Source organism: Syngnathus leptorhynchus, chromosome 10 (assembly GCF_054491065.1).
Source record: "Syngnathus leptorhynchus isolate UIUO chromosome 10, UIUO_Slep, whole genome shotgun sequence".
In the NCBI taxonomy this organism is placed as follows: Eukaryota; Metazoa; Chordata; class Actinopteri; order Syngnathiformes; family Syngnathidae; genus Syngnathus; species Syngnathus leptorhynchus.
Window position 1 is genome coordinate 4,495,693 of NC_141204.1, and position 21,119 is coordinate 4,516,811.

Genomic DNA, 21,119 nt, shown 5'->3' on the forward strand with positions numbered 1-21,119 from the left:
TCGTAACTTTAACTTTTTGGTTTTTACACTTTTGTGTTTCGAAGTTTTAAGTCCTCAGCGTCCTAAATAGGTCATAAATCTGAATTCGAAACTTCCAGGTCTGGTAGAATTTCAATACAATCCTTTGCCGTGATACGATTCATATCGATTCTAATACGATTGGAAAACAGTTATCATTCACTTGAATTACAGTGATGAGGAAAAAATATGATTCACTCTAAATACAATGTGATCCGAATAAAACTCCACAAATAATGTTATGTTGATGATTGATTCCGATTCCAAAACAATATGATTCATTCCAGTTGTGATGAAATATTATTCATAAAATGATGATGCGGTTCGACTCACACAAATTGCGATGTGATATGATTTCCTCCGATTACGATTCGATAGGATACGATTCACTCCAATTATATAGCAATACGATTCAATTCGTTCTCCTTCGCCTATTATCTACCTCGACTCACATCTGTGACACTTATTCCTATCGGACGATTGCATCGTTAACAATTATGACGATGCATCGCGCCGTATCGTTATTTTTTTCCCCGCGTATCAAGACTATTTCTAATCCTATATTAGGACATTACCAACAATCTCGTTGACACGGTTCAGAAAAACAAGTGTTGAAAAAAAAAAAAAAGAGTAGCAGGCGCACGGGGTAAAATTGACCCCCTGAAAAGCTGCCATTGCCAATGATGGATTCACCGCTAATCCAAACAGTTTGCCCAGTCGCCCAGCTGGGCTTCATGTGCTTTTGATTACTCTCCGCCATTTAGTTCCACAAAATTACATGCTGCCTAATGGGCTTTTAATGGTTATAGGTTTCTGTGCTCTTTAATGAGGCCTGCGCCAGTTGGCTGCTCGCTAATGCCCGGTGGAAATTTGGCTAAGGTCCAACGCCATCCACTTTATTCCCCCCCCCCCCCCCCCCGCGCAAGTTTACAACTTTGAACTTTGCTGTATGAAAAGCCAGCGGTGCGGTGGGAAGTAACCGAGTACTTGGTTATGATACTTAAGACAATTGTTTGTTGTCGTCGGTTCCAAGAATAGGTTCTGGCAAAGTGAACATGTTGCGATAGCATGTGTGTAAATTGTGCTTAGTACTTTTCAGTCTTCATTTTTTGAGTTAAATTTGGGTTTTTTAGAGTTAGCCAACCTTTGCGGGGGGTTCTGATTTTCATTACTCATTGTGAATATTGATTATTTGAAAAAATGCCCCCTTGATTATTTTGATTTTTTTTAAACATAGAACTGTGCCATCTTTTATATCGTCATTAGGGGTTTCCCCATCATAACCTTGCTCGTCACCTTATCGGCCACCCTTGCCGTTATTTTTTAATCTTTTGTTTTCACGACCCGCTGGGTGTGTTACGTGCGCTTGTGCGTGTGTGTGTATTTGTATTAATGGTGATGTTAGCAGCTGCTTTCTGATGGCCGCCTGTTTACTAGACCTAATTAAGCAGAAAACGGCCACACGTCCACCCCGCTAAATAGCAGCGCAAACAGATGGCCGATACCTCCGAGGACCCCAGGGGCAGCCTGACAACTCGCCCGTTCTCGATGGTCACTCACTGTTTGTCCACTCCAGAGCTGTTAACTTTGTCCCATGATTATTAATACTGTTATTAATCCAGTAACCATGTGCGGGATCTTCTTGAAAGGCTAACTCTACTACGAGAATTATTATAATTTTTTTGCTCAGTTAGGTGCACTAAGTTTGTTTGTCTACTGTTGTGCCTGTATTCTTGTTTGGTAGCTGTTGGGCTAGATTAAAAATTTCCACACAATTACCAAAAATGACAACTGCACATACGTATAATATCCACACACGTGAGGCCATCACCTGTATTCCTCATCTTTGAAGGAGTTATTCCCGTCATTAGGCCTTCTTCTGTCACAACGTGACAGGTCTGGAGAAAAAAACAACAACAATCCAATGGCCTCCGGGAAAAACTCTTGAGGCTCCCCTTCCGTTTTGCTTTCCCTCGCAGAGCTTTATCTGTCTGCAGTATGACAGAGGCTCACCTGAGGGGACGTGTTGGAGGACTGTTTGAAGGATCACCGAGGCTACACGCCTGCCTGGATGGAGACATCAGCGCGTAGCTATGCAAAAAGTGGCCCCGCTGCAGGCACCGGCATGTTTTTAAAATGTCTTTAATTGCCATAGTTATACAGTTCAGAGATGTCAAAAGTACTCGGCAAAAAAAGTAGAAATGTACTTTAAAAAAAATTATAATTGCTTCTTAATGTCAGTTAAATACTGTAATGTAGCCATTTTGATCATTTAACACATAAAAAAAACAGTCTAATAGGTGAAAAATATGGTAGTGACGGTAGTTAGCTAGTAGCTAGGAGTAGTTGTACTAATAGTAGTGGTTGGTGGTAATGTGTCCTCGTGAAATGACTCCAATGAAAAGGCAAATGAATGTTCTTTTTCTTATTTAGCCACATCTGGGTTAATGACGGCTATTAGCCACAAAAGGCTACAGTACGTGTCCAAACTTGGTTATTTGCTCCATTTCGGTTATTTAGCCGGCGTGAGACAGATGGCTCCTTCTATGGCCCGTGACGCTGATTAGCTTCTCAAACACAACTCACTCCATCACTGTCCCACCAGACCACACATCGGCATCCCAGCATGCTTTGCTCCACATTGCGACACACTAGACAAAAAGTAGTGGTCAAGAAAATTGCAAATAACATTGTCACTCCTACGTACACTTCAGCGGATGTTATTAATGGCCAGTGGTGATGATGTCATTACGGCGAGAGGGAGGGGGGGGGTGTCAATTGAATAATGGCGTCTCCAGCAGAGGGCATTGAAATGACATTGCGGGAATAACAAAACTTGATTGTCACCGCAGGCGATTTACGAGCGCTCCATAAATGTTTATTAGCTTTTTCCCCTTCTATTTAGACCTTCTCGATGGCGCTCTGTTTATGAGCGCAACCTCTAAAGGGGGGCTTGTTTGTGTGCTCTCTTCTTTTGACTTTATTTTAATATTGACCGAACAGTGGGTCGCTTATTTTTACACTTGGAATGTTCCAATTAAATCGCTAGCTGGACAATTACACTTTTACTATGATGTTTTTTTTTTACATGTAGTGTGGTGGTGGTTTAATTTGTCGTAGTAGAGGTGGTAGTGTTATTTTTAAAGGAATTTAGGAGTAGAAGTAGTGGTAGACTAGTTTTAGTTGTGGTAGTATCCAAATTCCTCAACCGTTGAAGGATTTTCTAATCATTAAATTGCTGCTTGTGTAGGAACTTGCAGCGTCCTCCTTTTATGAACTCTTCCACGTTATGCTTTTCTGCTCGTCGTCAATCGCCGCTTTTAAGCGCGGCCCAGCTGTACTCAGGAGTTCATGAAATCTTTTGCAGTAGACAGAAAAGAGTGGAGGGCCCCGAATACACAGCACAGTGGGAGAGATGAAGGTCGACAGATTTATGAAGGATGTGCATGACATGGCAGCCAATCACATGAAGCCCGCGTCTCTCTTCTTCTCTGCTCCATCCCCGTCCATTGCCTCCCTCGATCCCACAGCAGCTGTTCCCCGAGCCCAGCCCACTTGCTGCACCTGCCCCCAAAAAGACACCCCCCCCCCGGTCCCCATCCACCTCCACCCATCACTATCAAGACTATATGACAGCAACTCTTCCTGAAAAATCTTACAGCGCTACTTACATGATCCCACAATTCCAAATGCTTATCACGCTCCCTGCACACGCATGACGTCAGTCGACACAAGATTTATTCTTCCCTCCACCCTACTTCACTTCTCTTCCCAGTATGGAAGTCTTCCAAAAGAGCATCCTGACCTGGATCCCAGCGCTCGGGCCATCTGGAATATGACAAACAATAAGATTTACATTTGAAAAATACTTTTGATTACTGCAACAAGCAGGCTCACATTACTGACATACTAGTGCTTGAAGAAATGTAGAAGTGGAAGTACTGAGACCGGTAAAGCAACCACGTGCCTATTTATTTCTTATTTTTAGGATAAATCGCTAAAAGTATTACTTTGCCACCAACTTGAGGCATCTTGGTGCCAAGGAACTATGTGGAAGTGAGTTGAGGAGCGTCACTATTCGTGGCATCGAATAAGTTCATCCATAGTAATTGTATCTTACTAGATATTGACATTTTTGAAGAACTTCAGCAACAGATTTGAGTTTAGTTCTTGCATGACATCACTCAACGGCGTGGGTGTATATTCACGTGCGCGCTCGTGGATCTTATTGATGGATGCGCCTGTAAATTCTCATTAAAGCCCCTAACGTAGCCGCGGGGTTGACAAACCGCCTCCACCGTGCATCAACGTGAGCGAACGCGCATGATGAACTGCGCCGAGATTTGTGTGACAAATTGCGAGTGTGTGCGTAAAGTGGCCAAAGCGCTAAATTGTATCGCTAAAAGCACGAGTCGGCGGTGACGCTGACGAACGAGGGCAAAGGCACTAAATGTCTCACCGCTTGATGTACCTTCGAGCATCATAAGCGTCATGGGCCAAGGGACCATCAATTTAGAAAAAATGCACAGAAATGAAGAAAAAAAAAAATCTAAAGTTGTCATAAAAGCCAAAAGAGAGCATCTAGCATTTTTGTGTGTTCAGGAGTGCTCGTTCCTTGGCCTACCACAATCCAGTTTGCTTTATTCCAACTAATGATAGTAATAAAAATATTTTCCCGCTTCCGCAGAAGACCTTTTCATCCGGCCAATAGCAGTGGTCGTGAATTTTACATTTAGATGCCTAAACGAGGCCGATTGGCCTTTTAATGAGCCATACAATTATTAAGAGTGACGTTATGGATTACTCTACCAGTGAAAAGGTCGAGGGGCTTTTTTTTTTTGGTGCGTTTAGCAAACTCGCCCAGACATCTTCCCTCGTTCTCAGACTGACAATAAAAAGATAAACATGTTAGAATCTGCTCGGTGGCATTTAAACTTTTGGGTAACAAAAAACAAATTAATCTCTGAGGGCGCCATTAGTAAACTAATCCTCCCATGCCGTTTGCCCATGGCAGGGCAATTGGGCAAAATAGGCTAAATGGTGATTTAGGACCTTCTCAGCCACCGTAGTTTGAATTCAATTTCGAACGGCACCAAATATGAAACCATAATTCTTATTTTCACCAGCACTTGAACCAGGGGTGTGTCGACTTTTTATATCCACTTCATGTGTTCTGTTAGAACCCAACAGAAGTCGCGAGACAGTCACATATAGATAAATCACCCGAGGCCCGGTGTGTTTACAGCACGCCGTCTGCCATTTCTTTTTTTTTTTTTTAACATACCCAAGTGTCGTCAAACTTTATTGACTATGAACAAAAATGAAACACATGCTGCTGAAAACGAGCGGCTCGAAAAAAAAAAAAAACAACGGCGGCCATCTTCTAACGGGCCCATTTGCTATTAAAGCAAGCATACGGTTACGTGTCATTAGCTTCAGATGGACGCACGCTGTTGTGGCGCGCCGCTGCTGTCCTTCTACGCCTCCTTGAGCCCATGATGGATGACACACGCACTAAAAGCCTTAAAGACCTACTTTAAACCTTAAACCCCAGCTTGAAATCCAAATTTGTAACTGTGACTATAATTTGAAACCATAATGTTGTTTTAAAGTCAATTCCAAGCTCGAAACTGAACTTAACCAATGTTAAAATCCTCGTTATAAACGCTGACAGGCTTAACACTTTTTTTGGGGGGTTAAACTACCGTCTTCATCTACTTTCCTCTCCTCGTCCATCTCCAGATATATATATAAGGACAGCCGGATCTATTACTGGCTGCCCTGCGGATATACGCGGACAAAATTAGAGACTTTGATTTTCTAATACCATTAGAAGCTGTCTGTGTGTGTCTGTGTCTGTGTCTGTGTGTGTGTGTGTGTGTGTGTGTGTGTGTGTGTCAGAGGCCGAGTGGAGATCCGATGGAGGACTCAATAAGAGAGGAAGAAGATCTGAGATTTATTAGTGGACACAAGTCCAAAATCAATCAGGTGATTGAATCAGGATATTATTGGTCGTAAATTACAGACTTGTTTATGTCAGACAAGGGGGGGGGGGAGTTGTGTGTGTGTGTGTGTGTGTGTGTGTGTGTGTGTGTATGTGTGGTTTTTGCTGGCTAAGTGCAGAAGGAGCTAGAGCAAGGTAAGCTTATTGTGCAGCTTATCTAGTTGTTGATGTCATCATGACCAATACATGCCTCTTGTCCTTTAAGCCAGAGTGGAATGTCTTCCTTAGGTCATCTCTCGGATTCGTTGGGTCGTTCAATATTCTTCCCACAAACAAATCGTCGTATCTGATGTCTCAACATCCCGTTTTGAAAACTAGAGAAAAAAAAACCAACGGAATTTGGAAACGGAAACTCGTATACAATGAAAGCACCCAACAATCAAAGGTCCAGTGTCCTTGTAGTATATTAGGAATGTCAAAATTGTAGTTCCTACTTGTCATCAGTTCTCACGGTAAAAAGCGACTCCCTTGCTTCAACATTGTGATAAAAGAAGAAGAGCGGCAATATAAACATAAGAGCTTGTAAAAATATAAACGACACAGAGCGCGGCTGATTTACACACCGGAAGCTTCACTACGGTAAACATTAGACTTGTAGTGTGTGTGTGTGTGTGTGTGTGTTAAGACATTGTTGAAATGTGACTTCATTGAAACACCAAGGCCAACGTACAAGTCCAACAAAATCTGAGGCAGTGATGCAAACCTTTGGTTGAGAATAACGAGGGCTCGACAGAGTGGAGGAAAGGAAAAATGAAGCAATAAACGAGACTTATGATTGGAAAGACGGGGGAATTACAGAGCAAAGACAGACATGTTGGCAGAGAGAAAAGAAGGAGGTGAAAAAGTGTCCAAAAGCTTCTGGAAAGTTGATTCGGAGCTAATAATAATAATCTGTTTCCTGCTCTAATGATGGAGGGAAGAATGTTTTCCCAGCGTCCGCAAGAGCAAGTGAGCGCCAGGCCTGCTTGAACTAAGCGTTACAAACACCGCAAAAGATTTTTTTTCAAGGATGACCGCGGGTGAGAAACGAACAGAAATGGAGGACAGTCTTTTGGACATACAAAACAAAAGTAGGAATTATATTGACCAAAAAAAAATATATTGACAAAAAAATTATATTGACAAAAAAAAAATATGGACAAAAAAATAAATTAGACTGACAAAATTGTTTTTTTTTTTACAAAAAAAAAACCACGGCAACAAAAAAACGAGAAAAAAAATCCTTGTAATATTACTAGCTGACTGACCCACTTATAGTAGTTGTGAAACTCTTCTTTTGTGACTACATTTCTTTATTATACTACAGCCCGGCGGAGAAGTCCAACGCACAAAAATTCGTCCAATCAAAGTTTAGGAACACTATCATTGAAAATCATACATTTGCTAGCTCTTGTACTGTAAATAGCATTTCTCTACAGCCACAGTTGAATTTCTAACCACACAATGCTGCATTGAGCGTCCAACAGACCATCCCCTAATTCATGCTATCTGCTCCATCCCGCTCTCATTTCATCTCATCTTTCCTCAGCCTCCCTCCTTCATCCCTCCATCCTTGTGTAACAAGGCCTCTTTATCAGTCACAGGGGGGTTATTTGTCTATCAGTTACAAGGGAGAGACCGATAAGAGCAGGGGATGAAACCTTCTCATCTGTCCCCCGTCTTTCATTTATTTTGGACACACGGAAATACACACACACACACAAAGCCGCAGATCGTCAAGAAATGAAGTCAAGACCAATGCATACGGTATTCTCGCACGCACACGTAGGTCTGCCGTCCGTCCATCCATCCGAGCGCCTTTGATTCGATTAGACGTTATTAATGGAGAGCCTGCGAGGCGAACAGACAGCGGGGTCGCGGCGGGTTTAATTCCATTCCGGGCTAACCCGATTTAGCCTGATGCGATTGTTATTGCCCTGGTGCTAGATGTTTAGAGGAAACAATAGCCCCCATAACACATCCAGACATCCTATTTGAGGAGGGTCGGCCAAGGGCGCCACACGCATGCCCGACCACGCCTCTTCCTGTTGCCGCGGCGGTCGACCTGGACAAAGTCACTTTCAAACTTAGTGGTGATTTGAAAGTATTTTTTTCGTGCTAAACTTAGTTCAGTTGTCATCAGTAGCATTTTATTTCTCTTTTAGGCTAATGACGCTGTTGTCAAAACGCCACAGAAGCCAATGGAAAGGCAATAAACATTCAAAATGTCTACCGCCTTTCCTTCTCGTCCTCATTCTGGACTCTTTTCCGCTTTCCAAGTTGTTGGACTTCAATTCGAGTGTATCAGAAGTAGTGCAGTAGGCCAGTCTATTGTTTTTGGATATTTCTAGGTAGTTTCCAGTTTTTATTTTCACGAAAAGCTTAGAGAAAATCCATCGTCCAAAAATGGACTTGGGAACCAGGACGGGTTCTCGCATTCTCCACGTAGCATTTACGTCCGTGTCACAGCGCCTGACGTTTCAGTCGGCACTTCATCAGGACGGCGAGTGAGAAAGGAAAGAAAAGGAGTGAATAGAGTAAAAAAAAAAAAAAAAAGTTGCGTATGGTGCGCGGTGTCGACTTTCCCCCCGCCGTGATGGATGGCTTTGGTCGAAGCTGTGACCCTGCTGATTGCGTGCATGTACTTCGCTTCTTTTCCCTCCTGATAACATCGCGCGCACAATCAGGACCCAATGACATTCGATTCCCACTCAGGAATTCCGCCCCTCAAACGAAACCAATGAAACTAAACGTAGCGCCTCAGGGGCAGCACGTTGGATTTGTGGTTTGCATGTCTACCGCGCAACTTTGAAGTTCTGGGTATGAATCCCAGGTTTGCGTTTCGAATGAGATTTTAAGCCTAGTGCAGACAGAGAGCGCTGCATCCCATTTTCTGTCTAAAACAAACATTGAAATAGATAAAGGTGAGCCTGTAACACTCCCTGTGTGTCCTTCGGGGTGCGGTGGTGACAAATATTGAACATTAAACAAACATTTGCGGCGTCTAACTTTTCAGTGTCCATTTGGTCACACCTGTGGAACGTCAACACCAACTGTGAAAAAGCAACCAGGTGATTCCCAGCGTTTATCTATTTTTTTTTTCTGTAGATAACAACCATGGCTGTTTGTTTAAGTTCTTTTACCCCCCCCAATTCCACCAAGCTCTGCACCATCAAGGCTGTGAAACTAGATACTCCTGACTCCCTTACTCTGTTTTCACCTGGTCGTCACAGTAACCCCACAACACTGGGGCGGCCGTGAATGAAATTCCTGCGTGTCATCAATCACCTGCCAACAAAGCGACGACTGTTATTCGGATGGGGTGGTGGTGTGGGGGCTCGGTCGTGCCAGCTGAAGCCGAGGGGCTCCTTGCATTCGGGGCCGGCGGGGAGGGGGGCGACGGGATGGATGTTTACACGGCACTCCGACACTGGCGTTGACTTAGGTGAAGTTCAGCAGCATGTCGAGGAATGTGCATGTAAACACACTACACGACAGTCGTGATATTCATTTAGCACGTAAAAAAAAAAAAAAGTGGACTTAAAATTGACCCTTGGGGCACCCCACAATCTAGTTGATGTATTCTGGAGGAACGTGGATCCATACCGACAAAATTAGATAGGAGCTGAACCAGTTAAATATAATACCAGAGAGGTCAACCTGTTTTTCAAATCAGTTTTTTATATAACGTGACGATCAGTATCGAATGTGGTGCTGAGAGACTTAGGTTTTTGGAATCGGAATTCTACCTGTGTGTGGCTGTGCAAAAAAGGTAAATGGGCCAAAAGTTAGGTGGTGAATCTTCTTTATGTGCATGGTTTTGGGCTACTTGAGCAGTGTTGGCATCTGTGCTCCTGATTTAGAGCACTGGCTGTGTTCAGACATCCTTGTTTTGTCCAGCAGCGTTGTTGAGAGGCCTGGCTGTAAATCTCCTCAGCCAGTACGAGTCCATATGGCTGCATCAAGCATTTATGGTGCGGCGCTTCAGGCTAAAGGGCTCGCTGGTGCACCACAAGCATGCATGCGCGTGTATGGGAGACGGGAAGAGTACTTTGGGACTCTGTTGCGCTTTGTGTTGAATACGTGATATGCAAATATCTGGACACTACATTAGGTACACCTGTATTGGCCTCTCATACAGGAGGACTCTTCTTTTTACTGCTTTGGGACCAATTGTTTTTGAATGCTCTACTGTAACCCAATAAGAATTTTTTAATTCTTATTTTTATTTTGATTTGAACATTTCAGATGTAATTGTTCAAATGTAATCATTTTTATTTATGTATTTAATTAATATTTATTTAATTCATATATTTTTTTAAATTAATGTTTATTTACTTTTTTTCTAAAAATAGAATAATATATATATTCAAATGATACTATTGTTTTATTCAAATGTGTATAATAAAATATTATATATAAATATCAATATTTAAAATAGAAAACATACATTTGTAGATTTAATTTATTTAAAATAACATTTTTTGAGAGGGCAAGAGAAGTCTGACTTTTTAAAAACTTGATCATCAGGTGAAGAAGCTACACTAGAGGTCACTGTTGTAACTGTAAACAGCAGCCTGACTTCAACAAAGAATTGAATTATAAATTAACTTTTGCCTATGATTTATGAATATGTTGTATTTCCCTGCTGGACATCGGTAGATGAATGAATACAAAAATACAATGCATGCATATTTGATTATACGCCCCCAAAATGAAGCATTAACTTCATGTCTCAAAAGTGCAAAAAAAGTGGGAGTAGCATACATTTATTGTGTTTTCTCGATTTAACACATAATTTCTTGATTTTTTTTTAACAATTCTGTCCTCCTCCATTGTGGTGTTAAGGTCAAAGTAGGGTCTTGAATATTTCAAATGGTAATGGAGTAAATCTGATGCATTACATTGCACTCATAAATATCAAATGTATGTCCAGCGCAATAAGTATGCACATTTAGCTACTTTCAGGCACCACAAGCAAACAATAATCACCAATGTCAAGCCCATTATTATTATTATCATCATTTAAATGGAATTCAATAGCTTATGTTTTTTCAGCTTTTCGTTTAAAAAGTGTGGCGACGTAATGGTAATTCTTTATTCGGAGATGACCTCGGACGTGCGGCCGCTTGGCTGTGAAATACATCACCTGCTATTAATCATTCATAGACTCCATCTGTGCAACTCTATAATACACACGAGTCATTCACTCTTGGAAGATGAAGAAGTAGCTGTCTTTATTGAACAAGCATATTTGACCACTTTCATAAAAGAAAATAGACACAAATTGACACATTGCCTCTCAAGTCCAAGTGGATCTTCACGGATCCTTAAATGGATTTTGAAAAAAAAAAATGTATTTGCGTTTGTTTCATGTTATTTCTGCTGCGTTTTTGACGCCCTAACACGGCTTAATGAAGATGAAATATGATCTTGAAAGGAGGAGTGATGGCGTCAAAACAAAGGCGCCAATGCACACGTACACACAAAAGGAAACACAAAGTTGGACACATATAGCGAGCTGCTAGTCTGCGCGGCATTGTCTTAGCGCCATCCGTCATCCTAGCAAGCGCTAATTGAAACCACTGGCGCTACAAATAACACTCACTCGGGCTTCTCGCTAACAAACAGGCGAGCTGTTGAGGATTTTGGCAGTGCATAAAGGGAACGTGCTCGAGACTGCTGCTGCTGCTGCTGCTGCAAAGTCCAAAAAAATGGAAAACAAATATACATTTCTGTGAAGCATCCATAAATCATTAGATTCCGAGCAGGAGCGTTTGTTAATTTCAGAAGTAAAAGTATTGTACAAACAATGTATTAATCTCTGTTTATAGCTCAAATTTATTATCTCTCAGTATATATCAATAATCAAACCCAATTATGTGGAGAATAAAATAAATCTACAGCCATTGCTTTCTTTTGGCGTAAAAAGTAGGATTAAAGAGTTTTAACGTTTGATAATTGTCAGGCTTTCTGTTTTCATTCTTCTTTATTCAAATGTACAGTGTCAAACAAAATAATGTGGTAGAATTACACCTCAAAAAAATTATACTGTTATAGACTGTGCAAAAAAAAAAATCAGCAAAATAGCCGGACTGTGCTGAAAGCACCCAGAAGAAAGGTTTACCGTTTTTTATTTTTTTTTAGTTGCGTAACCACTGTACCTTTTACAAGTTTGTGAAGTAGTTGAATATACGGTATGGATCTATCTTCACTCAAATTTGTCCAAGCATTAATTGGATAGGCAAGCGAGATATGTAACGCGCAAACTCATGCAGGTGCACGAATAGAAGTCAACACGCGTTCATCACGTACCAAACGCATCAAGTTTGTCATGACCCGCGAGAGGGAAAAGAAGACACCAGAGCTAATTGGCAGCTCAGAACGTTAACACCTGCAAACAGCCGAAGTCTTATACACACACACACACACACACACACACACACACACACACACACACACACACACACACACACACACACACACACACACACACACACGCACACATGCACGGCCATTGAAAACAAAGGGCGAGCAGTGAAGCAGAAGAAAAGTGAGAGGAGGAGGTGTCAGTGGGCGATGCTGACAGGCAATGATTGATGTTCACCCATCACGCCACGCCTGACACTCTTCCCTCCCACCATCCCTCCATCTGCAACAAAGTCATCTGTGTGTGTGTGTGTGTGTGTGTGTGTGTGTGTGTGTGTGTGTGTGTGTGTGTGTGTGTGTGTGAGATCCAGCTTCATTCAATCAATACAAACTGAGGCCTTCTGTATGGCAGCGCTACAGCCAGATTGCTGACAAGACACAAGAATTGCGGGCGCGAGGGAGGAAGCGCATTTCACATGCAGATTAATCCCGCTGCGATAACCTGTAGCGTGTGTGTGTGTGTGTGTGTGTGTGTGCGTGCGTGTGTGTGTGTGTGTGTGTGTATGAGTGTGTATGGCAGTTTTTAAACAAGCCCTGTATGTCGGAGCGACATGTTCCTGTGATACTGATAGACAGCACCACTGACATGTTGAAGGGCACCAGTACATTGAGATTATTTTTTTTCCTTGAGGAGTCAACAAAAATTGACCAGATTTTATTGGAAAAAAAAAAAAAAAAAGATCATTGTGATCCTGAACTCAACATTGCTAATAAACTGAGCAATGTTAAGTTTCAAGTCTGAGCAAATTCCCACAACAACTTGGTTACTTTTGAATCTCGTTTTAAAACAACATTTTCAAAGGAAACGCCGAAGTCCTGGGAGCAAAATCTTTGATGGAAATGTTTAATTTCTTTTCCTCCCACGGCAGCGGCTTCTTTAGCTGCCGCGCGGAGCCGATCCGTTTGCCTCGGCTCGTCTTATTTGACTGGGGAGCCCCCATTTGCAAACACTGCTTATTTATTCATTGGCACTTCTTGCCTTTAAGCCAACGTTACAGAGAAATAGTTTCCCAGATGACTGAGACCCTTCATACAATTTGGATCCGCTCGAGCATCGAGCGCTGTTAGCTTTGTAGCTAGAACGCAACCTGGCCCAAAAACTCACTATGAAGTTCAAATAATAAAAAAAATAAAAAATAAAATAAAGTCTAGACAACACTTATGCTAATCGAGGCTGAGATGAAACAGGAAGTCAGCCATTTTGCTTTGTTGTCGTTTGAACATATTACCATATCACTCAAGGAAAGTCATATAGTAAATCGTAAATCCGATTTTCTGTGAAACAATTCCGCAATTTGATTTTAAGGTCATATCGACGTCGTTTACACTCAGCTCGTCAGCATCTGCTGCTCATTTGTTCTCGCGGGGTAGCTTGGACATGTCACTGTAGAGCAAGCAAATGACCTCAGCCTAAAGCTGTCAACACACCATTACATCCCACGCTGACTATTAAAGGCAGAGGGGATGCCGGTGTGTGTGTGTGTGTTAGGGAATACAGGGGCGGCTTTAAGGCCAAAGCCATTGTAGCGCAAAGGTGTTGGCAGATATAAGCTGCAGGAATGCTTGTTGGCCGCGCACGAGCCGGTTGACGTCGCCTTATCAGCACGCTTAATAAAGCATGGCTGTGCCTGCGCATCAATACGGGATCGCTCTCGAAAAAAAAAAAAATCCCCGCCGTCGAACGTGACGTGAAATCGTTGCGCCGGTTCACTCGGGATCGTAAATCCTTCTCCAAGAAATGTTTAACTGCTACTCCCCTCCCATTCCAAAGTTGTGATTTAGTTTGGAATAACATTTTTTTTTTTTTTTTTACGTCTGTCTTATCGCTTTCGTCTGGGTGACGTTGACCTTCAGATGACTTACTCGCCAGACATTCGCACCGTTAACGACTTGTAAATTACAATGTTGTGTCAGCAACATAAATATCGTGTTTTTCCTCCCCTTTCCTCCTCACTAATCGTCTTCTTCGTATCAGGCGGCTCCAGTTAAAAATCTGCAACGTTTCCATAACGCTGTCAACCCACATTGGATTAAATTGGATTTTCTTCCTAGAAATAATTTGGCGGTTGACCGATATGTTCTGAATAAACTGAAATTTTGATGTGGATTACTTGTGGAAGTATTCGGCGTAAATAACAAAACATCTGCATTCATTTTGGAATTCTGTCTTGGAAAATGCGGTATACTGAAAAAGCTAGGAATTTGAAAACTTTGTACCCGTTAAAACTGAATGGCTAGAAAATAACTGAATAAATCGAGAAAGCTGGACGGGTGATTTAAATTTGGAAATAATCTCCACTTCATTTGTAGTCTAACTTGCTAGCTACGTGCTAGTTAGTCGTTAGGGCAAACCAAACAAAGCTGACATTGCGCCATGAAGATAGATGTCAGTGTCTTGTAAAAACAAAAACCTGTTTTTATAACTTTCCACGTTCTCGCTCGGGGGTGTGAGCAGGGGAATTTTGCGAAAGGGATTGTGGGATACTGGGAGGGGGGGGGGGGGGGCGTCGTCATACCTGGGGGCCCATGACTGGAGCCCACAGGTGAAGCACTGTTGAAACAAATCTGAAGCTGCCTAATGACACGCACCGTGAAAATAGTCACAGGTCATTTCACGCCGCTGACAGCTTGCTGCAGCTCGCCTGTGCAAACGTGTGTGTGTGTGTGTGTGTGGGTGTGTGTGCGCTAAACACGAGCAGAAAGAAATTGTTTGCAAAACATGAGAAGACATTCAAACATGATCAATTGCTAATCCCCTCCTAGCGAATGATACTGCGCACCTGCTAGCTTCATCAGATAGCTGAAATAAATCCGAGTCGTCGTTAAAAAAAAAAAAAAAGCATAATGGCTGTCATAAAACCAAAAATCTTTTCATGATGCGGCAAATTTCTCTGCTTGTGATTTATGGAAAGGATTCTGAGGAAGATTTAATACTCCAAACACACCTGGGAAGTAGACTAGTAGAGACCACAAAGGGCAACATTGTGTTCTCGGGTCAGCAGCTGAGTACAAATTATACGTCAGATTAAAAATAATTCTTCATTCTCAACAACGAAATGTCCGCTCGGGCCTGTCAACATAGCCCGAATCAAACCAGGTGGCGGCGAGGAGGGACTAACACCTGCATGGAACCAAACTCAACTTTTGCAAGATCTTACATTTGAAAAAAAAACGAATGTAGTAGCAAAACAAAAATGTTTATTTACACTTGCTCAAAACGTACACAGAAAACTTGGAAATAGTGCGTGATAAGAAATAGTGCGCTAACGTGACAAATTATGCAAAAAAAAACAAAAAAACACAAATGCACACATCACATTATTGTCTCATACTATCACAGCAAAAACAGACGTATGAAAGTATTTGCGGCACTTAGGAACAAAAACAAAATGTCTGATTGAAGTCTGTTTTTTTCAATAGCAGCATGGTGGAGTCCAGAGGTGTGTTTTTTTCTAAAAAAAAAAAAACATTTTTAGAATTTCTGCGTATTCTGCATTCTCTGCCGCCTTCGAGCCAAAGCTTCTTGCTTCTTGCGTTCGATTTCTGCTGCCGAACACTTGGCCGTCATCTGGTTGGTGACAAACACTGCGGATGAGAGGAAAAAATGCAAAGTGAGAAGAAAAATGTACAAAAGGTGAACACAACTCTGGTTTGCTTCGAGTCAGCATCGAATTCATCACCTTTGTTGCTTTTCATCGCCACGTTGCACATGTTCCTCTTAAAGGCCGACGAGGGTTCCTGCTTTGTCGTCGGGCGGCATCCTATCGGGAGATTTGTGTAAACCGGAGCTTTCCATCCTTGGTGGACCTTCAAAGTTTTGCCCGGTAACGAACTGGAACGCATGATGGTGCGAGGCGATTTTCTGTTAGCGGGCAACGTTTGGTGGATGGCCAGAGGCGTGGCGGCAGGGGTGGACGGCGCGGGTTGAGAGAGACTTTCCACGCTGTCGCACGCCTGGTAGAAAAGAGCGTCGTCATCCCCGTCGTCCCATTCGCAGTCGGAATTCTTGTCGGTGGATGTTCCTGGCTTGGGTTGAACAGTTTGGAAGTAAGGGTTGGTCTCCAACTTCAAAGTGCTTCGAGTGGTGGGCTTGACTTTGGGACAAAGGTCCCGCAGGTTGGTCAGACCCGATTGCCGGACCGGGCTGGAATCCTGGTCGGGATTCTGCATCAGGGCCAGCAAAGACGAATCGTTGAGCACGTCGTCGTTGTCCCAGTCGTCGTCAAAGTCGCCGCACTTGCTGCTCGACTCCTTGACTTTTTCAGGACCAGGATTGAGCTGGCTTTTATCCTGGGAGGATTCGGAGGAGATCAGGCTGAGGGCGCCGCTGACCTTCTGAGTGGACGAGTCGAAAAGGGCTCGGAGCTCCTCCTCGGTTCGGTTCATTGGTGACGGTGTCTCTGTTGGTGTTTTGTCGATTTCGTCGTCGTTGTTGTTGAGTCGGGCCGACGCCTGCTTGTCTTGCTGCATGTTCTCGTCAAACTGCCGGGCCAGTTTTATCAGCTCGTTCACATTGTTCTGCCTGGAGGAGGGAGCCATCGTTTTGATTTGTGATCGTTTTAACTCTTGTTTTTTTTTTTTTGTTACAAACTCACCGATGGGATTTCTTCCTCGTTCTGGCTCTGTCGGGCGTCAAGGGTGTCGGGCTGCAGAGCCACTGCCACAGAGGCGACAGCGGACCTCTCGGTTTTGTGTCCTGCCAAATGCAAAAACACAAGGATGAATACGCAAGTCGAGTTTACCACAACTTTTTTTTCATGAGAAGAGCAGCTGACCTTTGGTGCAATGAGATTGACAATGTCCGATATTTCCAAGGTTCTAACATTCGGCCCCACCTCTGAAAACAAAAAGCAGGTTAGAGGAAGAAAATACGGGCAACTGACTTTTTAATAGCTTGTATGCAAATAGTTGGGTCTTTCGGCTAAAATTGGAAGCAAATTGCAGTTGAACAAGGAGTTAAGTCAATTTGTGAATACATTCAACACATGTTGTTTTTGATTTTTACCAGTGGGGGGTGACATGGCACCCCAAACGATGTCTTGTGATGGCTCCAGGTCATTCGGAGAGTCTCCATGGTTGGATTCACTGAATATGCAGTGGGCTCGGCGAGGAGGACTTTGCAGTTCTTAGAACATGAAATGGAGTTTAATGACATGTTCACTTTTCTGTCTTTAGTTTTTTTTAGCTATTGATATTACTGTGCAATTCATTTTTATCCATTGATTCAGAGTTTGTCTGGACAATTTTAAGGCGAAATTGTTTTAGCAGCTTCTGTAGTTCAAAACGTGTCCTCAAACTTTAAATTGATGTATGTTGCACACAGTGCAAACTTTTTTTTTTTAGTTCTTGACTTGGTTTTCACCAACTACCCCTCCCCCATCACTCCTGCTTGCTCCAGATGCAAAACAGAACTATGCAAAACAAACATGCACGTCAATCATTGCATGTTTATTATTCACCTTTGCAGACATTCGCTAAGGGAACTTCGGCGTCCTTCTTGTCGTGACTTTTTCCGTGAAAAACTTTGGAAACTGACCGAGACGGATCAGTGGAGGATGCACACGACGAAGATGACGAAGCTGTAATCGTGGAAACCGTCCTCGGCTTGGACATGGTGAGTTAAACCGTTGTGAGCGATGTAGTTTCTGCTCAACATTATTTTGTTGATCGACTCAAATCGATTCCAAATAGCGACGACACTTGTTGTGTTGTCGCCTTCAGTCGACTATTTTCAAGCGCGCCACCATGTTTGTTTGTGACGTCATACGGAAGCTTAGAAGGTTTTGGGGCGAGCGAAACGCGAAGCAGCAAAACAGTCGTGAAGCATAGGGCAAGTAGTTTCCTTGAATGTCTTTAGAAATATCGTGTTGTATTGAAATTTTACTTCTAAGAAATCAAAAATGCTATACTCTGTATATGAAATTTGCTTATAAGCAATATTGTTTCATAATCTTATTATTAAAAGTCTACTTAGAAAAAAATTCTAACTCAAAATCCAAATGAAATGGAATTGACTTGAGGAAGAAATATTTTTTAAAACCTTTAACAGTACAACATTGAATGAAAATTTTACTCATAACGTTTTGTAAAGATGAATATTTTGTATATCAGCAGGCAATCAGGCATTCATACACAGTGAAAGATATGAAAGAACATAAAAAAAATAATTCTCTTTTAATTGAACATAATTAGCTTGTGCAGGTCATGTTAACTGCAGCCTTTAGGGGGCGCCTGCTCTGCTCGTTCTCGCACGCATTAGCTACTGTATAACTCCTTGATTTACTTTGCAGCCCGGGCTGCTTTTGGTCCTTTTCCAGAGGCTCCTCTTGCGTCTTTCTACCTTCACCACACACGTTCTATTTATCGTTGACGCCTGGCTTGTTTAGAGGCAATTAGAGAGCTAATTGTGCAAAATTTCTTTACGGCTTTGCGGCAAAAAAAAGTCAAGAACGCGTGGCTGCGTGCCCGAGCAGCTGCTGGCGTTTATGGCGAGGAAAAGCGGGGACCACATCGTCAGGGGATTGGGGCAGGTGTAGGCTGCGAAGAAGAAGAGGAAGTTGTTGGGTGGACGCCAGTTTGTTGAGATGATAAGAAGCTAACAAATAATAACCACTTTGAAGGCCTGCAGCAACGCATCTCCAAGGAGTCACGAGTCAGGCTATCCAGTGAATTGCCGCCATATTGAGCCTCTTCCTTTTCAGTCGTGCAACATACATGCTAATTGCAGTTGATGGCGTTTTGCATTTTTGCTTAGCATTGAGCTAACAGGCTTTTGTAACATGAAATGACAACGTATGCTTAAATCCATGCAATTTCAATCTTTGTAATATTATTCCAAACAACTGTAGCATAAACCTGAAGTCCGATAAAAAAACAAGTCTAACGGCTGACTGAAATGAAGCTTTTTTTCTTTTTTGCCCCCCAAATGTCACCTTTGAGACTTGAGAATTGTTTTCTACTACATTGCAATATCGATTTAAATTTGATGAATCCTTTCGGCACCTCTCTCTATGTACATTGTGGATTTTCCTTCTATTGCGAGTGGGACCGCAACGTATCCCCACATCGGTTGCATCTCAGATTGTGCCAACCTGGCCTCAGGCTCTCGGGTGACAGCTAGCATGTGGGGCGGTGGAGAGCTTCCAAAGAACCGCCGCGTGCCAACTCGCTCTCCAAGCTGGGATTATGAGTTGTCTCGCCGCCAACGAAAGCGTCGGAACCTTCCTCGTCGGACGGAATCCCGCTGGCCGTTTCTCTCGCGTGGAAAGGAAGAGCTGAAGGCTCGGGCAGATGGCATTTGGGAAGGATTGGGAAAGAGGGAATACCGAAACACAAGTGTGAGGAATATTCTGAACAAAGTCAACAAGGACGAGCCTCTATCGTCGACTTTTTACTTTATGCTCCAAACTGGTGGTGTTCAAAGTCCGGCCCGGGGGCCATTTGCTGCCCTTGCTTATAATAACACAGCTGATGATAAATGTCCCGCAGAGTGCTCAAGTGATTAAATATTCAGATAAGCCAGCCACTCTATGGCACCCCCACTTCCACCATCCCATCCCATCCACACCTCCTTCATTTGCTTGGTGAGGAGAAGCAATCAATTCCCACGTGGAGCGACAGTCATGTCATATTTATATGAATATGCAAGAGCATGGCTGGCACATTAAGATGAATTTGGCACATATGCACTTTTAAGCACTTTGGATGCACTCGTGTGAAACCGTGAGAGTCATGTGACCGGACACGTCATTAAGCAAATGAACACGGACACCATTTTGTCCGTCTTAGGTGTGTCGCACCACATTCACTCTGGTTCATTTAGGACTAATAATAATAATAATGATAAGAATAATAATGCTAATATTTTAAAAATATTTTCAATAAACCAATTAGCCAAATATTTAAGATACGTGATTAATTAAATAGTAGATAATGAAGACATACATTTTTAAAGAATAATATTTAGAAAAAAAACTAGCTGAATGAATGCAAAACCTCATTTTAACATTCTTAACTGTCATACAAGTGCAAAAATATTTAAAATTATATATAGATATATAATTTATTTCTGATTTATAATATAATTTTATAATTTGATGCACGCTGAACTGAAATTTTGTGTTATGACACGCTCGACACTTTCCTAGTGCATTTTTCAAAATGTTGCCTTTTGTTTTCCTTTTCAGTTTTTTTCCCCCTTTCCCGTGCAATGTGTGCATGCGCGGTGTACGGCAGCACCCCGCCGCCCCCCTGCAGAGACAAGCCCTCCCGGGTTAATGATGACAGGAAGCGGGCCAGATGGCAGCGGCGCGCGACCTCCTCTCGGGAGAGCCGGCAGCTGAGGAGGATGAAAGATGCCAGGTGAGTGCTAACAGTGATACATGACATCAGGAGCTGTGATTTATAAGCTCACCTGTCTTCACTTTTTAAGGGCATTCTTAAGGGAAACTTGTTTTCAAATACACAACACCTCATCCTATTTGCTTGATTTTTTTCGTTTGACAACAAGTTTATGTATTACGATTCCTCCCGTCACTCCCGCGGCTCCATCTCGCGGTTTTAAACTCATTCGCAGCACTCGAGTCACCACACACACTCGAGTAAGGACAACATCAAAACGATAATTTGCATCCACATTTTGCCAAATTCATTTGCATCCACATTTTGCCAAATTCACGCCGGTACGTGA

The 21,119-nt window shown here is 42.6% G+C and overlaps 2 protein-coding genes across 4 annotated transcripts in view; one reads left to right on the forward strand and one right to left on the reverse strand.

The window, feature by feature from the left end:
* c1d (C1D nuclear receptor corepressor) overlaps positions 1-21,119 on the forward strand; it is an 84,523-nt gene that overhangs the window by 10,875 nt on the left and 52,529 nt on the right. For 2 of the 3 annotated variants that reach the window (XR_015067412.1, XR_015067413.1), the window contains exons 6-7: positions 17,898-18,044; positions 20,617-20,791. The gene's annotated coding sequence lies outside the window, so the exon portion shown is untranslated. Of the gene's footprint in view, positions 1-17,897; positions 18,049-20,616; positions 20,792-21,119 lie in introns of those variants that run through there. The other variant, XM_085922209.1, reaches the window with a different exon arrangement.
* On the reverse strand, positions 15,642-18,191 carry LOC147050047 (uncharacterized). Its single transcript, XM_085922192.1, has 6 exons — positions 17,890-18,191; positions 17,436-17,555; positions 17,206-17,267; positions 17,026-17,126; positions 16,111-16,952; positions 15,642-16,015 (listed from the first exon to the last, which is right to left on the reverse strand). Exons 1-6 carry the CDS (start codon positions 18,041-18,043, stop codon positions 15,903-15,905), a joined length of 1,392 nt encoding a protein of 463 aa, XP_085778318.1. The 5' UTR covers positions 18,044-18,191; the 3' UTR covers positions 15,642-15,902.